This window comes from Plectropomus leopardus, chromosome 7 (genome assembly GCF_026936395.1).
Source record: "Plectropomus leopardus strain MGB_pleo_1.0 chromosome 7, ASM2693639v1, whole genome shotgun sequence".
Lineage (NCBI taxonomy): Eukaryota > Metazoa > Chordata > Actinopteri > Perciformes > Serranidae > Plectropomus > Plectropomus leopardus.
Window position 1 is genome coordinate 28,775,691 of NC_142182.1, and position 24,966 is coordinate 28,800,656.

Sequence of the window (24,966 nt, forward strand, 5' to 3'; positions counted from 1 at the left end):
CTAGCTGTTCTACTGTCGAGGTTGAAAACAAATGATGATCATGCTCATGCTGTTGTTGCTCCTCAAATCTGGAACAGCCTCGTGTGTGTGTGTGTGTGTGTGTGTGTGTGTGTGTGTGTGTGTGTACTGTATATGTCTTTAAACCCTTTTGTTTCCTTTGGCTTCCTCTTAATTTTAATCATATTATTTCATAGGTTGTGAACTTACTTCCCATCTGCCTCTTTCCCATTTTCTTCCTGTAGAAAACTAATATCTGTGCTGTATAACGTTAAATTTTGCTTGCTGGCCTCATATTGAACAACATGAAATCTAAAATCAGACTTCAGCCATATTCATTTTATATACTGTGGCTCATGCTGCCCTCTTCTGTTACAGAGGCAGACTTCATCTAAGTGGCTTAGATTTGACTCAGTCCCACATTATGTAACGTAAAAACAAAAAGAAAAAAAGTATGATATTGTATTGCTATTAACTGCTCGGTATTTAACCATGAATTCATGCAACAAAACATGCTACACAGGCTGCAACTGTGGGTCTGTACACGCGAGTAACACCCACTGCTTTAAAATCGCCGTTAACGTTATTGTGTCGTTACTCAGTGCGACTCAAATTGTTTGTTTAAACACGTATTCTCTAGTTATTAAAAGCGATGAGGTGAATGAGGCGGATATATGTCACAAATGTTGTAAATGTGGTCCGCAGGAGTCATGTAAGGCCGTTATCTAAAACACGGCCTGCTGTTTCTTTGTGGTGGCGGCCTGCGAGCGTTCCATTCATAGCCAGCCAATCAGAGCGCAGCTTACTGCGGCCTTCCAGCCAATAGCGTGGCTGATTGTACTTTGGCCCTGTTGCGACCGCGGACAGACAGAAGCAAGTGGACCGGTTTGAAGCTAAGCTAATTCAATCACATAACAGCCGCTTAATTTTGATTTTTTTGCATCGGTCCCGTTTCCAGCACAGGCGCGCATCTGTTAGCGAAAAATCAGAGCTACCCGTGGATATTTCCTCCGCCGGGCTACGAAGCGGAACTGAGCATTTATTTTGGTAAATCGCGCGTGTGCTGCTAGCTGAGTTGGCGGGTTAGGCGCCAGTCGTGTTTGACAACAGCGCTATTCGGTCACGTTCCCGGTGTTGTTGTTTGTAGCTGCCGAGCGAGCGAGCTGATTTCCGTTTAGGCGCAAGCGGCAAAATAGAGAAAGCCACCGATAGCTGAAATAAAGTTAATCATGGCAGAATTCCTCGAAGATCCGTCGGTTCTCACAAAAGATAAGCTGAAGAATGAGCTCACAGCCAACAATGTGCCACTTCCCAGCGGAGAGCATAAAAAAGAAGTGTATGTGCAGCTGTATCTGAAGAACTTGACCGTACTGAACAACAAGAAGAGCCCGCCTGCAGACACCTTCTCCAGCGACGAAGAGTTACCTGCCCCCGTGGTGTCCAACAAAAGTCGGTCTGGAAGGGTAAGTTTGGATTAATTGTTGTTGTTTTTTTAATTTGTGGAGAACTGTGATGATGCTGTGGTCCTCTGAGTGTAATGATACAGCATGTTTAAGTGATGACTAGTTGTATGATATGCAACTTAAATCTTTTTGCAGAAAGCTACCAAAAAGACAGACAAGCCTCGCACAGAGGAAGTGGAGGTGACAGATCTCACGGATGAAGATTTGAAACAACAGCTGGCAAAACATGGTGTGGACTCAGGACCCATTGTTGGTGAGTTCCTGGAGGTCTCTCCAAAACTTGTGTGGAAACAAACGTATCAGTGTGAGAAATATGATAACATATTAGTTATTCAAATATACGTGGACGTAGTACCTAGATAAGTGAAAGGTGAATTTATATATTAGATAATTTGATTTTTTTTTTATTTTATTGTTTTCCATTAACATTTTCGGTAAGAATCTTTTAAATCTTCTTTTTACACTCTATTGACCAGCTTTTTTGACAAAAATGTAACTAATATATTTGCAAGTATTAGTTCCCGAAGCAGTGTCCTTTGTGTCCATGTAATTATGTTTAAATAATATGACTTTATTGGACAAAAATATAGATTCTTTATTATTAAATGTAATGTATATATTGTTTATTTGATTTTGGCTCTTCCTCCCTCCGGTCAGCTTCCACCCGTAAGCTGTATGAGAAGAAGCTGCAGAAGCTTTTGGACCAGCCTCCAGCTGAACCTGAAGCTCCTACAGACGTCACGGCTCTCCCAAAGGCAGACAGTAACCAGAATGGCAACACAAATTCTGATCAGTATAGTGACAAGGAAGATGGTGAGCTCTGACCACACGTTACCCACAGTTCACGTTACTCACCAAGACAAATACCATGGCCTAATTATGTCAGCGTGTTTACTTCTATGTAAAGAAATTATCCAGGCTAGTTGATAAATGTACTTCTTGCAGAAAATCCCTGATTTAAATGTTCTAAAAACATTGATTGCTGTACAGATATCGCCATGTTTCATTGTTGTGTTAACCTTATGTGTGTTTTTCAGAGGAGATTGCTGCCCCTGAACAAGAACCAGTTCCTGTGGTAGAGAAACCTGTGAGGAGCAGAGGCAAAGCCCCAGTTACCGTCAGAACAAGCAGCAGACGACAAACCAAGGTGAAGCACCTTTTGTCATTCACTTCCAGTCTTAATGATAGGAGAATATTCAGAGGTACAAGGTCTCTCCTATTTTATTCTAAAATACTTCTATTCTATTTTTTATCTAGTAACTTAGTGAGCTCTCTTAACATGCTATTTGAGAGAGTTGTGGTTTGGTTTTTTCACTGTAGAATTTTCTCTTTTTTTGCAATTTCCTCCTTGGAGATCAATAAAGTAATTCTGATTATGAAGACTAACATTGTCACCAATAATTAGAAGATGTTGCAAATGCTGCCCAAAAAATATGACAGCCAGATGGTAGAGCAGTAGTTAAAGTTAAGATTTGAAAAGTCTTAACTCCTATGCCTTAATACACAAAACTTTTCATTCATTCGACTATTCTCACTTTACAGATTTGCCATAAGCAATTAAAGCCTGCCTGAATAAATTCTCTCCATTAAAATGTTTTTGAAAAAAAAATTTTTTTACACCCCCTGAACAATAGGTTCATTTTGTATTAAATTTTCTCTGGTTTGTTATTCGCCCAAACTTATTAAAAGTATTAAAAATAACTCATTTTGTTTTGAAAACAATCACAGAGGGCGTGGCTAAGCACATGTATAGATTTAACTCCACAACCATTGGACCCCTCATCACAAAACTTTCAGGAAATGTTCACATAAGTACCTGAAACATACCCTGAAAGATTTATACAAATTGACCATTAGGGTGCGCTAACAATGTAGAAAAAAAGGCGGCATGGCATTGCACAAATCACTGTAAATTAGAAATTGTTCATCCAAAGTTGAACCACGTCTTTAAAATAATTTTGAAATTGCTCAGTAAGAAGGTGCCACCAGTTCCAAGCCAGTGTGTTGGCCTGGTGTGACCTATAGGGGGTGGCAGCGAGGCCAAGCACAGATTTGGTCGTAAATGAGTTTCTGTGAAAAGCTGTTATCGTTAATGCAGGTGTCTTAAACTTTTAAAGGTCTTGATTCTTTGCAGCTTTCAGATTTTCAACGTCCGTGTTGACTTTATCCCTGCTTGTGACTATATTTAACGTTATTAGTATGTTAACATTGTTTTTATATTACCCTGACAGGTTGTGGAGGAAATTGTTACTGAAGAAACCCCTAAGAAGGCCAGCGAGAGTGTTGTTGAAGATATCCTTGCCAATGAAATCAGCACACCAACAGGCATGAGGTAACAAGCACATGAATCATGCACAGCAAAATATAATCCAGAATATTACTCTGAAAGTTGAACACGTTAGAACATCCTCAACCTTTGAAACACTCGTTTGATTTTTAAGATAGGTTCCCTTACAAGCTTCTTCCCAGAGCTCTCAGCTCCTTGTAACATCGTTACTCAGCAATGGTATCCAGAGGTAGCTGTCACATCTAACGCCACAGACCGTCTTTGACCACAGACAGGGACTGTGTGTGGAGCTCCTTCGGGGTCGGTCTGCGGCGTCAGATGTGACTTGTGTCTCAACTACAACTTCAGTTTGTTGAAGAAGACTGTGAGATGCTGTTGAGAAGTCAAAAATGTAGTATGTGGATCTTCAGTTGAAATATTTTTGTGTCAGGTAAAAAAGTTTGACATTATTGTTTTTCTGCTCAGTGCGACCTGCAGGCGTCCGATCCGAGGGGCGGCTGGTCGACCATTAAAACCAAGTGACTACTGGCTGGATGAAACCCGTGTGCAGCGCGTCCTCCACACTGAGACCCGCTCTTACTCTGAGTCTTTCTCCAGAGCGGGCAGCTCCGTCTCTTCAAGCAAAGCGCCAGCCCGACGAGGCGTCCTGTCCATCTTGCTCAAGCTCCTGCTCCTCGTCGTGGTGGGCGGTTCTCTCTTCTACGCCTACCAGAACCTGGACGCCGAGCACATCAACACCCTCAAGGGCCTCCTGGACAACAATGTCGTCGTCCCCCTTCAGGGTGTTGTGAACAACGCAGCCAACTACCTGGGCATCGGCAGCGACGGTGCCACAGAGGCCACCGAAAAGTAAAGACCCTCAGCAGTCTCTCACCATACCCACGCCACCTCCCTGACGCCTGCCACAGCACACCATAAATCAAGCAGTACACTTGGCTCACCTCTTCTCTCCATCCATACGGATGGACAAAGGTTACAGATTCAATTGGACCGATGAACTTTCTCCTCTGTGGACTCCAGCTTTCCTCGTACCACGAGAGGAAACGGTAGCTTCTGGATCACACTGTTTTGTGGCAGTCAGAAGAGACTCATTTTAATGTTGATTTTAATCTGTGAATTGTTTGTGTCTTTGTGTGTATTTAACCCTTGTATGTAGAAACGCGTGCAGAATGGAGAGGCCAGTTTATCCATGCATGGTTGTAGTTTTTGAAGGTCATACTGTAGTTTCTAACTCTCTGTGCCAGGTGTTTTTCTGATGGTGAAGTGCCTGGACACTCTTAGCACGTAGTGCCCTCCCATTTTTCAAGCACAAAGCAGTGCTAGTACTAATACCAGAATGTTACATGTGTTTCTGTATGAATTTCAAAAAAAAATTGCTCTGTAGCTATAGTTAGGTAGAGTGATTCATTATTTCTATGGTGCTCAGGTCGATTCAGCTCAAACTTTTTTAATGTGGTCTGTGCTGGGAGGAGACACATGGTGTAATCAGGTCGCATCACTGCATGAGGAAAATCCGCCCACGTTCAGGTCGAGGTATAAAAAGTTTTTCAGTGGCTGATCACTGCTTGAATCATTGTGTATGGGGCTCTGTGATTATGACGAATAATGATTCTGGGCACTCTGTATTATCTTGATTTTTACTGTTAATGGGTTGAGGAAGACAGTTTACTCTCGGGATCTTGTATTAGCATCCGCATCAATTTATAAACAAAATTTTAAATGAAACCGGTTTTCAGTTAACCTAAGGAAACTAAAACTGCAGTGTATGATGATAGAATATTGATTTTTTTCCAGCCCTACCAGTGTGCCCATTTTGAGTTTACATGCTTTGGGTTTTAGTGCTTTGTTGTGCTTTTTTTTTTGTTGTTGTTGTTCTGCTTTTCTAGATTTCTGATCCTTCGGTCCTTTATTTCGGGATTGGCTGTTGCAGTGCCCCCACATAGCCCACCTCACTGACTGCATGTGTCCACACATGGCAGATCTGCGAAGATGACACATGGAGAAAGTTAATCTTTTTGGGACAGTTTATCAATTTATTACCTTAAGAACTCTTTGAATACTTCTGCCCGAGCAAATTACCACAAATAAGAGACTGTATGTTATTCTGAGGGGGGGGTGTTTACCTGCTGGGAGGGAGGAAGCTTTCACTGGAGGTGATGTTGGGGGTGGGAAGATTTCTGGGGCACCTTTGTTTCTATTTTGATATTTTTCTAAAATGGCGTGTTCAACTTTTTATAGCACATTTTAAGGTAACATTTAAAAGCAATATGTAAAACATGAAAGTGATACTGTATCTTAATTTGAATCTTACTGACTTAACACACGTGAATTCATCATCATCCGGCAGCTCTCCCACAACAGACAGAAACGACAGGGGTTATGTGGGTAAGGATTTTTGATCTGTTTATTTATGATAATGTAGGCAGTGTATCATAAAATAAACGTGGCTGTTACCAGATATTTTTTCTTTGTCTTCTGCAGTGCTGAATGGAAATCATTTAAAGGGATACTACTTCCACAAAATGATCGTTTGTATATAAATTACTTGACCTGTGTGATGCTGAATTTGTGAAGAAACCTTTTTTTCTTGCATGACTCCATGTTGCCTAGTTGAATGAAGAATCCAGAGTTATAGGCTCTGCACTTTAAAAACATGCATTTTCACTAAAACCTTACTATTTAAAACACTTAAGCACACAAGTCGCGTTACTGGACAAGAATGTGCGTTTGAGCTTGGCTCGTGTATTCCTCTGAGAAAGTCAGATTAGTATATTATACTATTGGATTTTTGTTATTGATGAATTACTGTGCACACTTTATTGTTTCAGTAATTTACATACTGCTGGGTAGTTGAATCCATAATAATATATCATAATTGATCTAAATCTGAAAAGTAACCAGTAACTTAAAACTATCAAATACATGTGTTGGAGTAAAAGTAAGAAGTAGCATAAAATGGAAATGGAAAAAGAAGAGACCAAGTTTCAATCAACGTTTTCTTACCGTACTAACTTTCCTGCCATTCTCGTGGCCTGTGTTATACCTGTGTGTATCGTGACAGCTTTACTAGTTAAGTCCCTTCAGCACCCCGCTGTCCTTCCTGTGGGGGGTCTAAGAAGCAGCTCCTACAGAGGACAGCAGCCCAGATTAGCAGCTGCTGCTGCGCCCAGCGAGGCAAAACACCCCTCTTCACCCGTCACTCTGTCTACAGTGAAGTGAGAGCTGAAAACACATCTGTAAACAAGAACTTCTTTAAAATCCAACAAGAGTTACATCTTTTTATCTCAAACATTGCTGTCTTGCAGTGTTGTGAGTGCAGAGGTTTCCTTTGTCCAGTGATTTTCTGTTTCACTACCTGATAACTCAAAATAATTAACAAACCTCATGAGCAATTTCATGTGGGAAAGATTTTCTTTCTCCTGAACTACATTTGCAAACGTATCACCGCGCAGAATGATGTGTGCACCTGCAACTAGTTACAGCTCAGTCGAGCCTCTCGTCTGTTAGTAGATGCACGCTTCCTTCTGTGTGGTGATACAGTTGGCAGGTGTGGTTCAGCCAAAACAAAATAGCTCCTCCATGAAACTGCTCACAACAAGGTCTGTGGATTATCCTGAGTAAGCGGGTCATGATTCCTGGAAAGAGACATCACTGCTGAGTTTTTCAGAATTACATTTTGGTGCTCCGAGCACCAAAAGCCAAGTGCCATCTAGTTCCATTATATTTTAGAGGTCTAACCAGCCGATTTCTCCAACACTGTTAAGTGGCATGTAGAACATTTTTGATCCAGCTTTCTTTTTCTTTATTATCTAACAGGGAACGTGTTGCTGCAGGTGAATGTGCACCAGCTGCATGAGGTGACCCTTGCAGTGCCAAACTGAGACTTTGAAGGGGATGGAGAGGCTTAGCCAATTAAATCCAGAAGGCTGCAGCACAACAGGAAGAGGAACAGACACACAATACAGCGCACCCAGGGTGAGTCTTACCGAAGAGTTGGAGCACGGACAGCCACTTACTCTCAAAGTAACTGGACCCTCAAGACAACAGGTGAACAGCCATGATTTTCTGTATGTGGGAAATGGAAATATCTGCAGGAGGCACATATTTAAAATTTAGACTGGATTTGGTTGGATTTTGGTTCGCGGTGCATTTGTATAACTGTGAGGAAAGTTACGCTTTGTATTATTTTATTCACAAAGTGACATTTGTTTAGTATGTGTCCTCTCCATGCTTGTGATGCTCTCGGTATCCCTTGTGCAAAAGTTTTGGTGCTTTTCAGACTTTGTAGAATTGCAGATTTAATCCTTTTATCCAGTACATATAAGTGGATCTGCATACATTTTTGTCATCATTGACAGCATTACTCTGAGACAATCACCACCTATGGGGCCAAGACACTTTTTAAAAATAATAAAGAACAAGAAATGTATGCTCAAGAAAAATATATTTATAGTAATTTAGGAAAAGTTTCCGCATTCCTTTTTTGGGGTGTGAGTATGTTTTTTTCCATTAAATGTAGTTTTATTTGGGACCTTGTGGCTCATCAAATCCCAGAGAAATGAAAGGGATGCGTTACGTGAAACATCATTTTAAGGTTACATTTTTTTTACGCAATTATTTTTTTTAGTATTTCAATTTTTTTCTTAAAATTATAACTTTGTTCTCCTCAATGTGATCCTGATGCTCTGCCATAGTGTAGTAGTCATACAAAAAAATGACTTGATTGAACTGTAGATTTAGATTAGATGATTTTAATTAAAATAGGCAGTTTTCAGATTCTGAATTTGTGGTCTGTGCTTTGCACTGTGCGCTGTCTGTCATCAAGTTCCAGGGTGACTATTTTTTCAGGCATATACAAAGATTCAACAGCTTACTTGTCTACAATTTTGGATTAAAAAAATCAAATACTTCGATGATACTTTGCTGCCCTGTTTATTCAGGTGCCAACTATATTTTTATTTTGCATTATAAAAGTATGAAGCTTATTGTTCCTACTGTGACCTTGCAGGCTAAGTCATCTCATTAACCGCTCGTGTTCACACGATGCTTTCTCTTAGTAATCCAGTTTCATTCTGGGCTAATGAATAAACGGTTTAAAAGTGAACATCAGTGGGACTTTTTTTTCCTCCTTCAGGGATGGCACATTTTTGCAGATGTCAGTATTTATTTAATAATTTGTACGTATGCAATGTGCTGAAAATTCAGTGGCAGCTTGATCATAAATTATTCACATTTTTGCCTGTTATTATTGAACTGTGGCAGTATTATTGCACTAATATGATGCATCGTTATGCAAGAATTTAGGCAACATAATCTCTAAAATACATGATAAAAGTAGTTATTCTTCAGAGACATCCTGTCAGATACAAGGTTAATGTTCATCTGTAGTTCAGGTGCAGCAGATGGCGGCAGTGTTAAGGGATTACAGTAACTCCTTTAACAGTCTGCAGTCAGATTATAGTGCTCCTCCATTTGGGGAGGAGAGTGGAGGGAGAGGAGAGGAGCCGGCCCTGAGTCACATGTGCTCTGTGCTGCCGCTGCAGCTGACCGGATACCTGCCTCGACTGTCTGGCTTGCACAAACAGTGACTGTGAGGAAGTGTTTTGGATGCAGGGGGTGCGCAGCTCTGTGGGAACACACCTTAGGTATCCATTCACTTTGCCATGCTGATTACATGTTGGTATTTATACCTCGCAGCTCGGAGCCTCGCCAAACAATGCAAGTATTGCTGCTGTTTTTGTGTCTGGCTGCTTGTCATTTCAAGGTGAACACTGCAGGATGATAATGTGTGGGACAGAGCTCAGTCTGTGTTTTTTTTTTTTTTTTTGTCTAGATGACAGAGAAGTCATTCTTCTGTTAGTGCTACTGAGATAGATGTCAGGCTTAATTTGTAATCCCTCTGCACTCAGAATATGAAATGTGGTGCCCTGAATGCAATATTTATGAAGTTGGAGCACGCAGGCTGCTTTCTGGATGCAGGAGAGTTTCCCTCAGCTGTGCTTGGTGTTTGTCACTTGTCTGCTGTCGACATGACCAGTAACACTCTTCACTCCCTCCTTTCTCCCCTTTTTAATTTTTTTTTTCTCTCCTCAGCTCTGAACATGGCCTCAATTCTGCAGAAACTGATCACCCCACTGTTCAGCGGTCCTCCTGAGCCCCCCAGGAATAAAGTGACAGTGGTGGGCGTGGGCCAGGTTGGCATGGCCTGTGCTATCAGCATCCTGCTCAGGGTAAGAGCCCCTCTCATTTTGACTCTGCTCAGATTACCTGCATGCCTGCTGGTGTCACAGGACGTGGTAATAAGCGGGATCCTCCTAGACTGACGCCGGATTATTACTGATCTCTGGGCGTCTGATCTCTTATCCCTTCACTGTCCTTGTCAAGGTGTGTGACAATGATGAGAAAATGTATTCTAACCAAAAGGGAACACCTAAAGATGACTCTCTATTATGGCCACTGAAACTGGGCAGCTATTTGTTTGTGAAGTAGTAATCACTGAAATTTTACCTCATTTATTAGCTGTACAATGAGAAATTTTAACAGCCATTGTATTGTATGCACTCCAAGTTAGTGCTTACACAGTAGCCAAGTACTGCCAAGGGAAATATAGATTTACGATTGAGTTAAAGGTTTTAATTTGATTAATGGACAGCTAAATAGACATCTAGTTGTGTCTGAACTGAGTTTCAGATCAGGCAATCTTGTAGTAAAATAGTACTATTTCAGTCATAATTTATGCTCTCTATATAATAGAGTGCCAGAGCAATATACAGTGTGGTCTTCTGGGAGAAGATATATGAATAAAACTGGTTTAAAATGACCAGTGGATGTGCCAGATATTTATTTAGTCCCCAAAACAAACAGCAGAACATTTTAAACTTTTCCTTTTAGATAATGTGGAAAAAAAATGTTGACCTTTTACTAGTAATCAACTTAAAAATGTGTGTACATAATTCTAGTAACAGTCCATAACACTATGAAATCCCTTTTAAATAGATATGAACACAGTTAATTAAAATAAAGTTTTTCTTTCACATCATTTAAAGGGGTTTTAAAGTGTTTCAGGTAGGTTGATGAATGAGCGGACGGTGAGGGAAGCAGTGTTGCTCTGAATCTCCCTGATGTGTGCAGGAGCTGGCTGATGAACTGGCTCTGGTGGACGTGATGGAGGACAAGCTGAAAGGAGAGATGATGGACCTGCAGCATGGCAGCCTCTTCCTGAAAACCCCCAAAATAGTCGCGGACAAAGGCAAGTTTATACATCAGACACGGCAGGGCGCAGCATTTTTGTTTACCATTAAAAATAGTCAAGATTCTTACCAGCTGTGCTGGTGTTGAATCTTTGACTGTCTAAAGATACCAGGTTTAAATAGGAATCTGAAAGTGATGACACTTTCGGTTCTTAACCTTTTTTATCACAAATGTTTTGCACTGATCATCACCTGTGTGCCAGTATCTGTTGAAAGTAGAGGTGATGGATCTCTGATCACTGATAATTCTGCCACAGTCTGCTACTGTCTTAAATATTTTTTTTTTATCCTCTCTAGTCTCATTTGAATTATTTTAATTTATTTTAACTGTATTGTTTCAGTTTCTTTCAATTGGTTAAATTATTTTTTTCTTCTTGTTGTGCACTTTTTGTGTGATGTATTTTTTCTTGACATCATCGTAAATGAGAACTTGCTCTCAAGTTCTCATTAATGAATCTGAATGAATTAACGAATTAATGAATCTGGCAACAATGACGAAAAAATAGTTTTCTAGGCTCTCGATGGTATTTTAAAGTTTGTCATGACTCACCAGATAAGACTGGAGGGTATAATTAGGGTATAAACCATTTTAACCAGCATTCTCTTCCCCTCCTGCTGTCTGCATGCTACCGTTTTGCAGAGGCACCATCACTGTATCCTGAGAGCTGCCCAAAATGATTGGGATTGATCTAAAGAAATAAAATAAGCCAGAGCATTTTCTCTTATACCAATATGACAATGTATGCTTCCAGATCTTTCTCTAGTGTTGACACAGTGCTGTGTAGATAGGTCTGTTTACACTTGAGAAAGTTCAAAATTTGGTACTTGGAGTCGTATACCAATTTTGCATCCAAAGATGTGTCCTTTACGTATGGCCTTGCTCTAAAAACCACTTCATCATGCTAGTCTTCTACCTCCATTTCATCGCTCAGATTTGTCGAGAAAATACACAAGCGAGAACTCCTCGACAACAGAGAGCAGGCTGGTAGCTACTGTCAATCAGACGTTGATGGGGGTCTATTGGCTACTGTGAACGCCAATCATTATGCACAACAAGTTTAGTTTTCTGTTTTTGCAAGAAACATATTAATATGTTTGAATCATATAGCACTTTGCTAGCTGTGTCATGGAAGCTTAAACCATTATGAAGGAAAAATGCAACTCCATGCCACAAAAGTTTAATCAAGACGTTTTCTTGAGGTCAAAAAGCCTGCACCCACATGATGTGTGTATAATTATTCTTCCTCCACTGTAATAGTTATGACACATTTCCTTCTCTCACAGACTACTCTGTGACAGCAAACTCGCGCATCGTTGTGGTGACAGCTGGAGTCCGTCAGCAGGAGGGAGAGAGCAGGCTGAACCTCGTCCAGAGAAACGTCAACATCTTCAAACACATCGTCCCTCAGATCGTCAGATACAGCCCCGACTGCACCATCATTGTGGTCTCCAACCCAGGTACCATCCCAACACACATTTCATCATTCTGTGTTTTCTGTCTTCACACACACACACACACACACACACACACACACACACACACACACACAATATTCACCCTCTAATAACGCTGAAAACACTTTTTGAATAGTTGATGTGCTGACTTATGTCACCTGGAAACTGAGCGGCCTTCCCCAGCACCGCGTCATCGGCAGCGGCACCAACTTGGACTCGGCACGCTTCCGCTACCTGATGGCCGACAAACTGGGAATCCACCCGAGCAGTTTCAACGGCTGGATCCTGGGAGAACATGGAGACACCAGTGGTGAGGATGTGTGGGATTTCTTTTTTTGTTTCATAACGGCACAGACAAAAAAAAATAGTGCACAGTGTGATGAGCGAAGAGTGTGGACGAAGGTCGATGGTTTCAACATGTTTTTCAGTGCCTGTGTGGAGTGGAACAAACGTGGCTGGAGTCAACCTGCAGACCTTAAATCCGGACATCGGTACTGACTGTGACGAGGAGAACTGGATGGAAACGCACCAGATGGTGGTGAACAGGTGAGCCGGAGCTGAATTCGTCACATTTTCTTGACTGATCTGATGTTTTTATGTGTGTTGTTGTATAAACATTGTAGTGTAGGGTGATAACTCAACATTGTTAAACGCCTCTCCATGTAATTATACTCATATCTAGATATTTTGTTTCATTGTGGTCTCATCAAAACAAATAACAATGAGAACAAACTCACATATTAATTTATATCATGTAACAGCATTAAACCTTAAATAACTCTAAAACTGACCTTTTCTTAAGGCAATAGGGACTTACTTAAGTAAAACACTAAAAATATTTTGTCTCAGTGGTATTACACATAATTTAAACTAGTATGTGATTTAATACTCATACTTTTTTATAATTGCCACATAGCAAAACAGAGACACAGTGATGAGTAATTTTGTCCGTATTGCCCTCAGCTGTCATCCGTGTAAACTGTTAGTATGAAAAGAGGGCACTGAAAAAAAGTGAGATCATCTTATTTTCAAGGACAAGACATAAAAACTGTCATTATGCATTCAGCACTCTCCCTGTGTCTGACTCTGAGACTGTCTCCGTCTCTCTGTCTCTTTCATCAGTGTAGAGGACAAAAGCAGCAGTCCTGAGGAAGAATCTGCATCTGAGTGTTAATGTGTTATATCAGTTTATATTTAGCCTTTCCTATCTGCTTCATCACCTTTAAAATCAGCTAACTCTAAGAAATCCAAGCAATAAGCAGTAACTTTTTTTCTGTCTTGTGTCTCTCAGTGCCTATGAGGTGATCAAGCTGAAGGGTTACACTAACTGGGCCATCGGTCTGAGTGTAGCTGACCTGACAGAGAGTCTCATGAGGAACATGAACAGGATTCATCCTGTTTCCACCATGGTGAAGGTAAAGGCTGCTCACACACACACACACACACACACACACACACACACACACACACACACACACACACACACACACACACAGATTCATTTTCACACATCAGACAGAGCCTAAAACATATCTTTAGTGGTGGTGCACATGAGTCCTGTGTGTGTATTCCACTAGCTCGCTATTGTCGCCGCTCTGCACTGCGCTCATATGGCGCTGATAGCAGCAATCGAGTCGTCGAGAAAGCATTTCGCACTCCCTCTGGTATCTCTGTTAGCACTGTTGGAGCTGTTACCACCTTTAGCCACTAGCTCAATCACCTCCACGTTGAGAACCATATGCAGACAATCCACGCTCAAACTCTGAATCACAGATACGCTCTGATTGCCAAATAGAGCTCCTTTAAGTTATGAACATGAATATATAGCTTGTACATTAACCAAACTGTGCCTTTGCCTGCAAAAGCTACAGTATATTATCATGCAGCATCGTGTAAAAATAGTCCTGTGCACTACAGTACTTTCATGTTACGTTTTAGAATTGTAGTGTGTATGTTATTTTTGCCAAAATGCAAAACTGAAAGCGATTACTTACTTTAAGCATGAATTCAAATTCTAGTTTTACTTATTCAAGACCAATTATCTGTAAATATACAGGATAAAGGACATATACATTGATACTGTATAAAGGATCTGTTGTTCACTGGGTGTCATATTTAAACAGGTATTAAAAAATAAAGTTCTAATGATTTTTAGTTTCAAGTTCAAATCGTGGCTTCCTTTGAGGCAGACTTTTTTTTGGTTCAGCCTTTTGAAATTTGAGCAAAATTATTCACATTTTTGCAGTTTATATTCTCTCTCTGCTGGCATTTCCCTCCGTCTTACACACAGTAACGTTGTTGTTCACTGTGCACAGGGCATGTATGGGATCAGTGAGGAGGTCTATCTGAGTCTGCCCTGCGTGCTGAACAGCGGAGGTGTGGCCAGCGTGGTCAACATGACCCTGACAGACGACGAGGTCGCCCAACTCCAGGCCAGTGCCAACACGCTGTGGGACATCCAGAAGGACCTGCAGGATGTGTAGCTGGACAGCAGAGGGCGATGTAGCCGCACCCTCCTGACGTATTATCACTCTGCAGTCACTAAACACCACACAGCTCCACCCTCCACACCTTCAGCCCACTGCCCTCTGTAGATTCACAGGCGTACGGGAGTTTAATCCCATCAGATTTAGCTGTAGGTGTCAGTTTGTGACCTCATCCGAGTGAAACGCTGCTCTGACTCATTTGTCCTCGGCTGTGCTGCGGTGTGGGACCGTGTGTCACTCGTGTTGCTTCGGTGTGCAATAAAGCAAGTTTGTTGTTGCTTTAACGGGGAGTGCATGTGTTCAGTTATTCAGTAGTGAAGGGAGCAGTGAACAGATGCGTTGAACTAGGGATGTACAATATTGGATTTTTGCTGATATCTGGTATTCTCACACTCATTTTGGCCAAATTTGCTGATATTGATAAGTGCACATTTGTTTTTACACCTAATTGCAGAGAACATACAGTCTCTTCTGTAGTGCATTCAACATATTATGATGCTTGCCTGCCTTATTGTGAAGGTCCACTGGCAAATGCAGACGTAAAATACAATACAAAATATATATAATTACTGAGCAAAATAACAAGACGACTTCAGCTTGTGTTACATGCGTTTTTAATGTAGCATTTTCAAAGTGTAAAGTTATATTTAAACATGCTTGGATAATGCCCTCCCTGCGACAATCCTGACAAAAGTCACAACCTGGGCAAATCTGACTAAAGTCTGATATTTAAAGCGTCATCTTATCAGCCAATGCCAATATTTCATTTTACTGCCTTTCTCTGCTGAAACCTATATACCTAGATATTATCATGAGTCCCTACACTGCACATTGTATCTTAAAAGGCTCCCAAAAAATGTAACTTAACCAAAAACACTTATGAGGTGAGTTTAATGGGATGTGGGTGCTGTTCTGAACTTTTTTTTGAATGTATCATCACAGATAGAAAACTTTCTGATGCATAAATCTGTGTCAATGGATGAACTCCTGATGAAAGTGTCTTTTTTAATTACATGAGCCCTTTATTGTGTCTATTCCAACAAATGTGTATAAATCAACACGAATGAGAGAGACAGTTTATGTCACTCCTCTTGCTCACAAGGTGACAAACACTATAATGTTCTTCTGCTACAGAAAGACAGAGTGACGGAGAGATCCTGAGTAAAGCTGTGAACAGGTAAGCTGCAAACATGTCTCCAGTGATATATCATGACGTCCCTGTCCATTCTTCATCTGTGGCCTTCCTTAGTTAACTTTAACCAAAAGTTGTGTACTAGGTTTGAAAGGGAACACTGACATCATGTTTAGGTCTTTTATTTGCCCCCCGAGGGGCTGTGGGTTTTGCTGTCATAGCAATAAATACATTTTAAAAAAAACCCCACATATACTTAACCTATTAAAGCACACATGACAAAAACACGAGTACATAAATACAAAGGTAAATACATGGAGGGCAAAAGTTAAAATATTAGTGAAGAAAAAGGAGAAAGTGGAATAGTTGGCGATGCTACCTGAAGCAGGAACCTGAGGTTAGAAACTTTAATTCTAAGTGCAGGGCGTGCTCCTGTCATATATCTGATACATCAGTCACATGGGTGGAAACATCACTGTAGGGCTGGTTTGACAGGTATAGTCTGCTGCACGATGGCTGCATTATATAAGGGTATTATTACACGTCATTTGATATTTTCTCCCCTAAAAATCTAAAAGGAAATAGCACAAGGTTCAAGGTTATCTTTATTTTCCCCAAGGAGCAATTTGTAGTACATCATAGCAGCAAGCACTACCATTAAGACAGTATGCAAAACTTTTATACTGACATACAACAAACAATAATATCCTGCCAAATCATCACAGGTCGGTCATTTTTATTTGCAGCAAGACGAAAACAGCTTAAAGACCTCTGACAGAGGGAGGCTGTGGTCTGCATGGATTAACTCGGCCTTCTTTAAAATCCTACACTTGTTGAAGTTGGTTTTACAGAAACATGTTTTTTTAGGGGCCCTGCGTTTACATGAATGAATGACTTATATTATTGTGTCATGTACACAGTAAACCCCAACCCATATGGGCCTATAAGACACTATAAATTTAAAACAAGTCAGGACCAGAGTCCAACATGCATATTTTCCAACATTAAGAAAGACATGTACAAATGTACATTTATTTTGATTTATTTTGGAACTAAAAAATATGATTAAAGCTCCTCTACATCTCAGTTTGTGACCTTTGTGTGACTCAGTCACGGCTGGTTCAGGCTGCCATTTCCAATGAAGCTCACTGGGCTGTCGCTCTCAGACGGCGTGATGATGAATGACTGAATGGTGTTTAGCAGGGCGTTAATCACTCGTGTGGTGTGAATGACTTAATTGTCGCCTCGAGCTGAAGCAGACCTCTTTTTTGTTCCTAATCGATTATGTTTTTTGTGACTATAAAAAGAAAACCCTTCATGTGCAGCACACAGCTCACTGACAAGGCAAAGCAATTTTATTAATTACAAATAAACAGCGACAACTAACACGCATAGGAAAAAAAAATACTAGAAAATGCCACAATGAGACGAGAAAACTCAAAAGACATTTGTCTTCACAAATAGTTCAAATTCAGCTCTTGTTCATCTGGGTAATTATCTGAAATGTCTCCACCTGAGGAAGAAAGTAGATTTTTTTTTAATTTTGAAAGAAATCTTAAAACTGCTCAGATGATGGGGATGTGTTGGTGATAATTGTTGACTTTTACCTTCTTCCACAGCTCGCTGCAGATGCTCCAGAAGAATGGACGACAAAGACAGACCAGGTCCATCACTGCGCTGACTGTGAGTCACTGCAGAGAGGTAAAGATATTTGACACGGTTAAAGTCCCAATTATCAAACTGATGCCATGAAAGTGTTCATTCTCTTTGCCCAGGGCTGTTCTTATCTTGAACCTGAGCCCTTTCCACGCACACACACACACACACTGTTAACCCAGAGGGGACCTAAACTTAGGGCTTTACAATTCACACTGCACTTCCACCAGCCTTGGGTTAAAAATCCTAGTTAGCCCACTTGCAGTGTGTAATGATTGTGCCAGTGTGAACGCTGTCGTAGGCTAAAGGAGCTGTTGATCTGGGGGCTGCAGTGCAAAAATCCTGAATGTAATTAATGGCTTTACTAATGGCTAAATAATAATTTACAAATACGTTATACAGCAGTTACAGTGTAACTCATTATAAAGAGCATCTTTTGGGGACCAGGTTGTGAAACATCCCATTTTCTGGTGAGTCGTAATAGTAATCAAGTCAAGTCTGCAGCTTTAATATTTGTGGAAAAGTTGTTAAAATAATGAATTCTGCTGTTAAATACACTAATGAAAGCATTTATTATAAAAGGGTCATTCTTTAATCTATTACCAACCAAAGTTCAACCAAAAGTTAGTCAATCATCTGAAATTACAATCTTTTTTTTCTTTAACATGAGCCTAAGTTCTAATGTTAATAAATAGTTAATAAACTGATTATGGTCCACATGGCTGCAGTAAAAATCAAAGCATTGACACCAGCCAGAGATCATTCACAACCATTAAACCAAGTGTCACTCATTAGAAAGTGTAAAACAGCCCAAATATGATACTACATCCCTGCTTATATAACTATTTCTTATTTCTCACCTATATGTAAGGTGTCCCCTTCTTCTCTGCTGGTGCGCTGCACCACTGAACGATGTCCCTCTGCAAAACATCAACATGCAACACTATTTTTCTTAATCTCAGCGCAAAACCAGACAATTCTACATTTTTAAATTTAATCTGAACATACTTACGTGCTCCTTTTAGGTATAAGATGGCCTGAGGAGTCCAGTTTCTCCGCTGGAAAGTGATGCAAAAGATCATGCTTCATCTCAAGATTATATTTCTTAATGCATTTGTTAAAATTCAATTTGAAATATGAAAAGAGAAAAATCTACTTTCACTCACCTGTGGTGCACTCCAGCACTGGGCAACCAATGTCACCATGAACAACGTGACTATTAGGGACATTACTGAGCCCTGCAATGGCATTTTGTTTAATTAAAAATAATAGTATGATTAAAAAATAAGAAATTAGTAGAAGACAAATAACTCTACATTACTACCAGCACAATTAAATAAATGGATGTGGAACACAATATAGTGCAGTTATACACAGATATAAAGACACAGGACATAAGGACAAAGTTTAATTATTTAATATACAGTATTTGTAAACAATTAAAACTTCTCCTATGAAGACACATTTGTCTTCAGTATTTTACTATAAATGTTGTTCACTGTCTGTTAATACAAGGCAGTAACCAATATATGAACTTGTATTTGAACTCATATTTAAATGATGAATTCTTTTTAAACTATTAATTTAATGCTAAATTGAAGCACATAAGGTGTTTCTGCTGAAATGTACATTTTTATTATAACAAACTCAAATTTCATTCATCTGACTTCTTGGATTTTTTAAGAAAACGTAAAATCATGCAAACACTGACAAAATACAACAACTCATAATAATAATAATAATAATAATAATAATAATAATAATAATAATAATAATAATAATAATAATAATAATAATAATAATAATAATAATAATATCTTACCGTTAACTGTTTGTGTTGTGCTGTCCTGCAGGCTTAATTAACGATCTGTGCTTCCTTCTTCCTCCGTCGATGCTGTTACATTATAAAAACAATGAGGATCGCCTCATTATTCAGTGTCATCGATGACGACCATAATTACATCGCACGTGACATTTCCATTGATGAGAATGACAGGTGTTGTTGAAACTGTCACCACTCGTTAACCGCAGACATATGACAGCGGTTCAAACTTTTGAGGAATCTCATGAGCAGTAGCAGAGTCTCTTCGCAGGGTCACCGCATGATGACGACACTGGTGGGACTTTATGAATGAAAGCTGACGTGATGACAGCGTGTCAGTGGAGTGCGTGGTGTAAACACCTGCACGAGGCCTGCAGGCTGTGGAGGAGTGATGATGTTTTCCATAAAAAGCTGCGCGGGTCATCGCGTGTCATACTGTAAGAGTTTGTTTGCATGTCTTTCTCTTCCAGTGCACAAGCCAAACTGAATTTTTAATTATCAAAGACATGATTTTGATTCAATTAAATTCCATCTCTGGTTTCTCAGACAAGAATTTAAGTGTTGGATTCATGAGAAAAACAAAGGTCCTTTGTTGAGAAGGACACTTGTGCCCTGAAGCAATGGGAGTTAGTACATGCAATATTTTATTTTTGAATTATACAATCAATTATCATCAAATATCCCATAAAAACTGCAGCACTAAAACAATATAAAACAAATTTATAAAAAGACACACTTTATTCCAAAACATTTTACAAAAGTTACAGTAAAACATTTCCATAACAAGCATCTTAAACCTTTTTTCACAACAGTTTAGGTTTCTTTAGCTCAACATTATTGTAAATGTACAAAATTCCAGTTACACGTCATTGAGGGACTCATAAAAAAGCTTTCAGTGTTCAGGCACACAATCTGACGAAGAGGATGCTGCAAAGAGCTCCTGACGCTCCGCGGCGTTAATCCAGTGGTCCCAACTTATCAGTCCATAAATATCAGACAGGAATGATACAAAAAGGGAGACCTGCTTCCAGCTTTTAAAATTACAAAAATCTCTTGGCGGTCAGATACAAAACTGGGTGTCAGTCAAATGTCCACAGGTAGTTTGTTTGGATTCATAGCTCTGCAGTGGCATTGACCAATACATACAGTCACTATTAGGAACTAGGATAAATACTGGAACTCTCTTCTGATACAGCAACGGTCTGCTGTTATACCATCGTGTTGCTCTCACCGATTTTATCCACCAGCTGAAAGAAAAGAAGAGAAAAGAATTGTTTAGAAGCTGCAACCTTTACTGAATTGGAACAAAATGAAATTAAAGTTTATAGAGGAGTGTGTACGATTAAGGGGGATTTAGTGGCATCTAGTGGTGAGGATTGTAGATTTCCACCAGCGGAAACTTCTCCCGGTTAGAATTACTTCAATGTTCATTGTTCAGGAGGTTTTACTGAGAGATAAATCATCTGCCGAGGTCTCCTTCTCTCCAAAACAAACCGACTCTGTGGTCGACGTGACAACCTGAATGTTGCTATCCCGTGTCAGTGTTTAGTTCGTCTGTTCTTGGCAACTGTTGAAACGTGACGGTGCAACATGTTGATTTCTGCAGAAAATAACCCGCTCCTTATGTAGATAAAAAAGGACTCATTCTTAGATAAAACATTCCTATTTTCAGGCGATTACTTCAGAGAGTATACTTCTTATATTCCATTTCTGCCAATATATCCTGCTAAATACTGCACGCTGGACCTTTAAAGCTCAGAGGAAGAAAAAAGAGGAAAATATCTGTGAGAAGATTCATTCAAACCAGTGAAAAGTTTTTCCCTTAAGACACAGTGAGGTTTTTACCACACACTCCTGATAACTGATCCTAGACACTGACAGTCTTTATAAACTCACAGAGGCCTCACACAGAGAGACGCTGTCCTCACTGTCAGCACTCACATCCTACAACAGCCTTCCTGTCAGCCTTTGTACCTACTTATTCTAGATGTTTTACACAGACTCTACAGACCGCCTAAATGATCTCAACTCCTCTCTGCAAAAAGAAAGTGAGATCACTTTGTTAAACTCCTGTTACCAAAGTCGTGACTGAACTTGCATGCCTGTTTAAGCAAATCTGCAGTACTGTCTAGCATTTTGAGAAGTTTTCTGATCGTTTTCTAAATACATAAATTCTGCTGTGACCTAGCTGCCCTGACCTGCCCCAGATCCAGCCTGTGCCTCTTCATCCTTAGGGCCCAACCAGAAATGCCATCCAAAAGTCATTTTTTTATTCTTTTTTCTCTCTTTATATCTCTCTTTTATATGGTTGATACTATCCCCTTCCTTTGCTCTCTCTCTCCTTTCTGTATCTTTCACACATAAACCCATAAATCCACCCACACCTTAACACACGTGTACTACAATAAGAAAATCTAAAACAACTTTTTTTTTTATGTATTCCTTTTTTTTCCCCAAATGTCTTGTGCTGCACATAGTCATCCGCTCCATTGTTATTACAGACAATACTGAGTGGAGCTTTGAAGTGTTTCCTACTCTCCTGCCAGACGCTGGTTTTAGTGATTGTCAGTGAAGTATGAAAAAACAACTTGCAAAGGCTTGAAACTTGCTGTGTAACAGCTGCAAGCAGAGACAGGCTCCACTGACGCTGCGTTCAGGTACTTGGGGGAAACTCGGACAATCGACACATTAGAGTTAACTGCTCAAAAATGCTCACGAAATTATCTGGTTCCAGCTTCTTAAAGGTGAGGATTTTTTTTTTCGTCTGTCATATCTCTGGATTTTGGCTGACTTTTTCAAAGAAAACTAGCTGTATAATTATGTCACCTCAGGACATTATGAGACATTATCATAGCTTTTTTTTTTTAAATAAACTATTTTTTCACATTAAACAAACCAAATGAATAATAATAATAATTATCAGCTGCAGCCTTAAAATAAACCCTATCTTTAAGACCTTATTTTTCAGTCAGCAGCTTGTAAATGAAGCCTCTTTCGGGATATAAGACGTTGCTGTTGTTTTTGATAACACATTAACACTTATGATAACATAACAGAAACAGAAAAAAGTGATTAAATATTTTGTGTGATGAATTGGCACGCTGAAGCAAGTTTAAAGTCAATAATTGGAAGGTATACTAAGCAGGAGTTGCTGGTTACTGTTATTAAACGGTATCGCGTGTGTAAGTGAAAGCCAACCCCAGATTTGCGTGCTGCTTATTGTCTTATTGCATCCCAATCTCACCCTCACACTTGAATTTCACAGGAAAATTAGAAGAAATTAAGAAAATACAGGCAGAGTTTCTGCAGATAAATACCACACATCGAGTTTGGGTTCGTAGGTGATGATTGAGAGGGATTACATCTGTTTTTCCTTGTTCATTCGGAAAATCTTGCAAAGTATATCCTCAAGTGGAAACTGAATTTGCGATTCCCTGATCGTCATGATACTTACTGTACTGATCCCGGGTAAACTGAGCAAAGACCCCAGCACTGGTATTCTTCTGATGAAGCCCACTGCCACCGGGAAGAACCCTCTGTTTTAGAGAAAAATAAGGTAAGACCAAAAAAATAATTCACATTAATTTAAGATAATGATGACAAAGAGATTTGTTTTCTTCCTGACCTGAATAAGAGGAAGAAACCGTAGATCTCCAGAACGACGCCGATGATCGGCCAGCCGATCAGAACCACGAACACTCCTCCCAGGAAGAAGCTGGTGGCTTTGACTTTGTGCCTCTGGAAGAAGAATCTGAACGTTCGCTCCAGGCCGATGACGAAGGACAGGCCTGACACGAACAGGATCTGCACAACAAGCAAAGACAACGCAATCGGAGGTGAGGCAAATGTTTGACTGTCACACGGTGTGGTAACAGTGTTATTGATCAACTCACATTTCCAATGGCGAGCAGAGCTTTATCAAAAAACAGCATCATCCCAAAGAAGAGGAAAAACACACCGAACCCCGTCAGCCCCATCCCAATTTCTGTAAGAAACAAAACAGTTATTACAATAGTCATGTGGTAGCATCATGCCATAATTGTTTTTAAAATAAATCTTTAATTTCAATGAAAAAAACTGAGCAGCTACAGACAGAAACAGGGCACAATTTAAAAAAACATTATGAAAATAAGACTTAAACAAAAAAGTTAAACAGCAAAATGTAAATTTAAAAAGTGTGTGCATAAATGTGTTATAAATGAACATGGATTACAGTATTTATTAGGAGTGTGATGGTCTCCATTCAACTTATTGAGGAAAAAAAGATACTATACAACCTGTGCCAAATCAGGAAAAATAACTTAAATATTAAGTATATGGGTGTGGCTACATATTTTTTCTTTCCTACAGATACTTAAATATCATACTGGCTGCACAGTTATGGTAATTGTCGGCAATGCTGCAAATAACTAAGTAAGACAGCTTAATGACAATATTAGGTTTTTTAAATTATGCATTTTATAGACAAAGTACCTTGATCTGTAAGTTTTTAAATTTGCTGGGTCAGCCCCAGATATTCCAGTGTGATTGTTGAACTGGTAAATAATATCTCTAATGATTCTTGAATGATTTTGCAATAAAATTCAACATCAGCAACAGATGTCAATATAAAGTCACTTACACATTGGTGAATGATTTTATCCATAATGCAAACTCCTAATGTGGTGTAAGTGCAAACTAGAGCAAAACAACAGGTTGATTAAATTATAAATCGTTGAAACTATCATGTAATCATTAAAGTAATTTAATTAGAATGAAAATCTTAAGTTTTGCTTGTTGCGGCTTTTTTTTTTTTTTTTGCTGTCACTATGATGGAATACACTGATATATAAATACCATTTTAATACCTGTTGATCAATGTAAACTGATTGTAACTAATATGTTTTTAAACAAAGTGTAAATAGATAAAATAAACTAGCTGATTCCATGATTTAATGTTAAGAGAAATATATTTTAAGAAAATAAGTGATGCATTTCTTCATTTAAAAAACAGTGACGTGCCGCTACGTGACGTAACGACGCTTTCAGCCAATGGTATTTAAGATGCTAACATCCTACAGCTAACAAACCGGGTTTTTACATAAAAAGACAAAAACAATAAGTGGGTCTTACTTTGTGAATCCGTGAGTGAAATCATTTTTGCGGCAGTGGGATAATTTATCAAACAACACAACACTCGTATCGACTCAGACCTCCTGCTTTCTGCCGTTTACTGATTCAACAGCAGCGGAGAGGGAGAAGCTAGCGGTTTGTTACGCCACGTCCTCCGCAGCGACGTACTCGCGTATTCCAACAAAGATCGTCTATGCATGCAGTTGCTTTTACAAACTGCAAATATGTACCTGCTCTTTACTTAGTGCAAACTCTGTCAGTGTTATTAACACAATTTTAGCGTACTTTCATTTTATACTTCTTTTA

The 24,966-nt window shown here is 39.5% G+C and overlaps 4 protein-coding genes across 7 annotated transcripts; 2 read left to right on the plus strand and 2 right to left on the minus strand.

Annotated features, from left to right (window-relative positions):
• Positions 1-827: 827 nt before the first annotated feature.
• Positions 828-6,205, plus strand: tmpob (thymopoietin b). The gene is made up of 6 exons (XM_042496774.2): positions 828-1,460; positions 1,596-1,713; positions 2,118-2,273; positions 2,498-2,607; positions 3,692-3,792; positions 4,213-6,205. Exons 1-6 carry the CDS (start codon positions 1,227-1,229, stop codon positions 4,598-4,600), a joined length of 1,107 nt encoding a protein of 368 aa, XP_042352708.1. The 5' UTR covers positions 828-1,226; the 3' UTR covers positions 4,601-6,205.
• Positions 6,206-7,642: 1,437 nt separating this feature from the next.
• ldhbb (lactate dehydrogenase Bb) lies at positions 7,643-15,922 on the plus strand. 3 transcript variants are annotated; one of them, XM_088080395.1, is made up of 8 exons: positions 7,643-7,794; positions 9,841-9,977; positions 10,879-10,996; positions 12,282-12,455; positions 12,589-12,762; positions 12,881-12,998; positions 13,744-13,867; positions 14,768-15,922. In XM_088080395.1, exons 2-8 carry the CDS (start codon positions 9,849-9,851, stop codon positions 14,933-14,935), a joined length of 1,005 nt encoding a protein of 334 aa, XP_087936521.1. In that variant the 5' UTR covers positions 7,643-7,794; positions 9,841-9,848; the 3' UTR covers positions 14,936-15,922. The 3 variants fall into 3 exon arrangements, with proteins under 3 accessions (XP_087936521.1, XP_087936522.1, XP_042351925.1); XM_088080396.1 differs by lacking the exon at positions 7,643-7,794 and adding an exon at positions 9,245-9,392; XM_042495991.2 differs by lacking the exon at positions 7,643-7,794 and adding an exon at positions 9,314-9,465.
• A 735-nt stretch (positions 15,923-16,657) lies between these two features.
• On the minus strand, positions 16,658-20,135 carry LOC121949984 (spexin prohormone 1-like). 2 transcript variants are annotated; one of them, XM_088080397.1, is made up of 6 exons: positions 19,549-20,135; positions 18,893-18,964; positions 18,739-18,784; positions 18,587-18,646; positions 17,678-17,761; positions 16,658-17,583 (listed from the first exon to the last, which is right to left on the minus strand). In XM_088080397.1, the coding sequence occupies exons 2-6, from the start codon at positions 18,953-18,955 to the stop codon at positions 17,525-17,527; spliced, it is 312 nt and encodes a 103-aa protein (XP_087936523.1). In that variant the 5' UTR covers positions 18,956-18,964; positions 19,549-20,135; the 3' UTR covers positions 16,658-17,524. The 2 variants fall into 2 exon arrangements, with proteins under 2 accessions (XP_087936523.1, XP_042351807.2); XM_042495873.2 differs by lacking the exon at positions 19,549-20,135 and having other exon boundaries at positions 18,893-19,421.
• A 132-nt stretch (positions 20,136-20,267) lies between these two features.
• Positions 20,268-24,820, minus strand: golt1bb (golgi transport 1Bb). Its single transcript, XM_042496361.2, has 5 exons — positions 24,661-24,820; positions 23,442-23,533; positions 23,174-23,352; positions 23,003-23,084; positions 20,268-20,795 (listed from the first exon to the last, which is right to left on the minus strand). The coding sequence occupies exons 1-5, from the start codon at positions 24,683-24,685 to the stop codon at positions 20,757-20,759; spliced, it is 417 nt and encodes a 138-aa protein (XP_042352295.2). The 5' UTR covers positions 24,686-24,820; the 3' UTR covers positions 20,268-20,756.
• Positions 24,821-24,966: the final 146 nt, after the last annotated feature.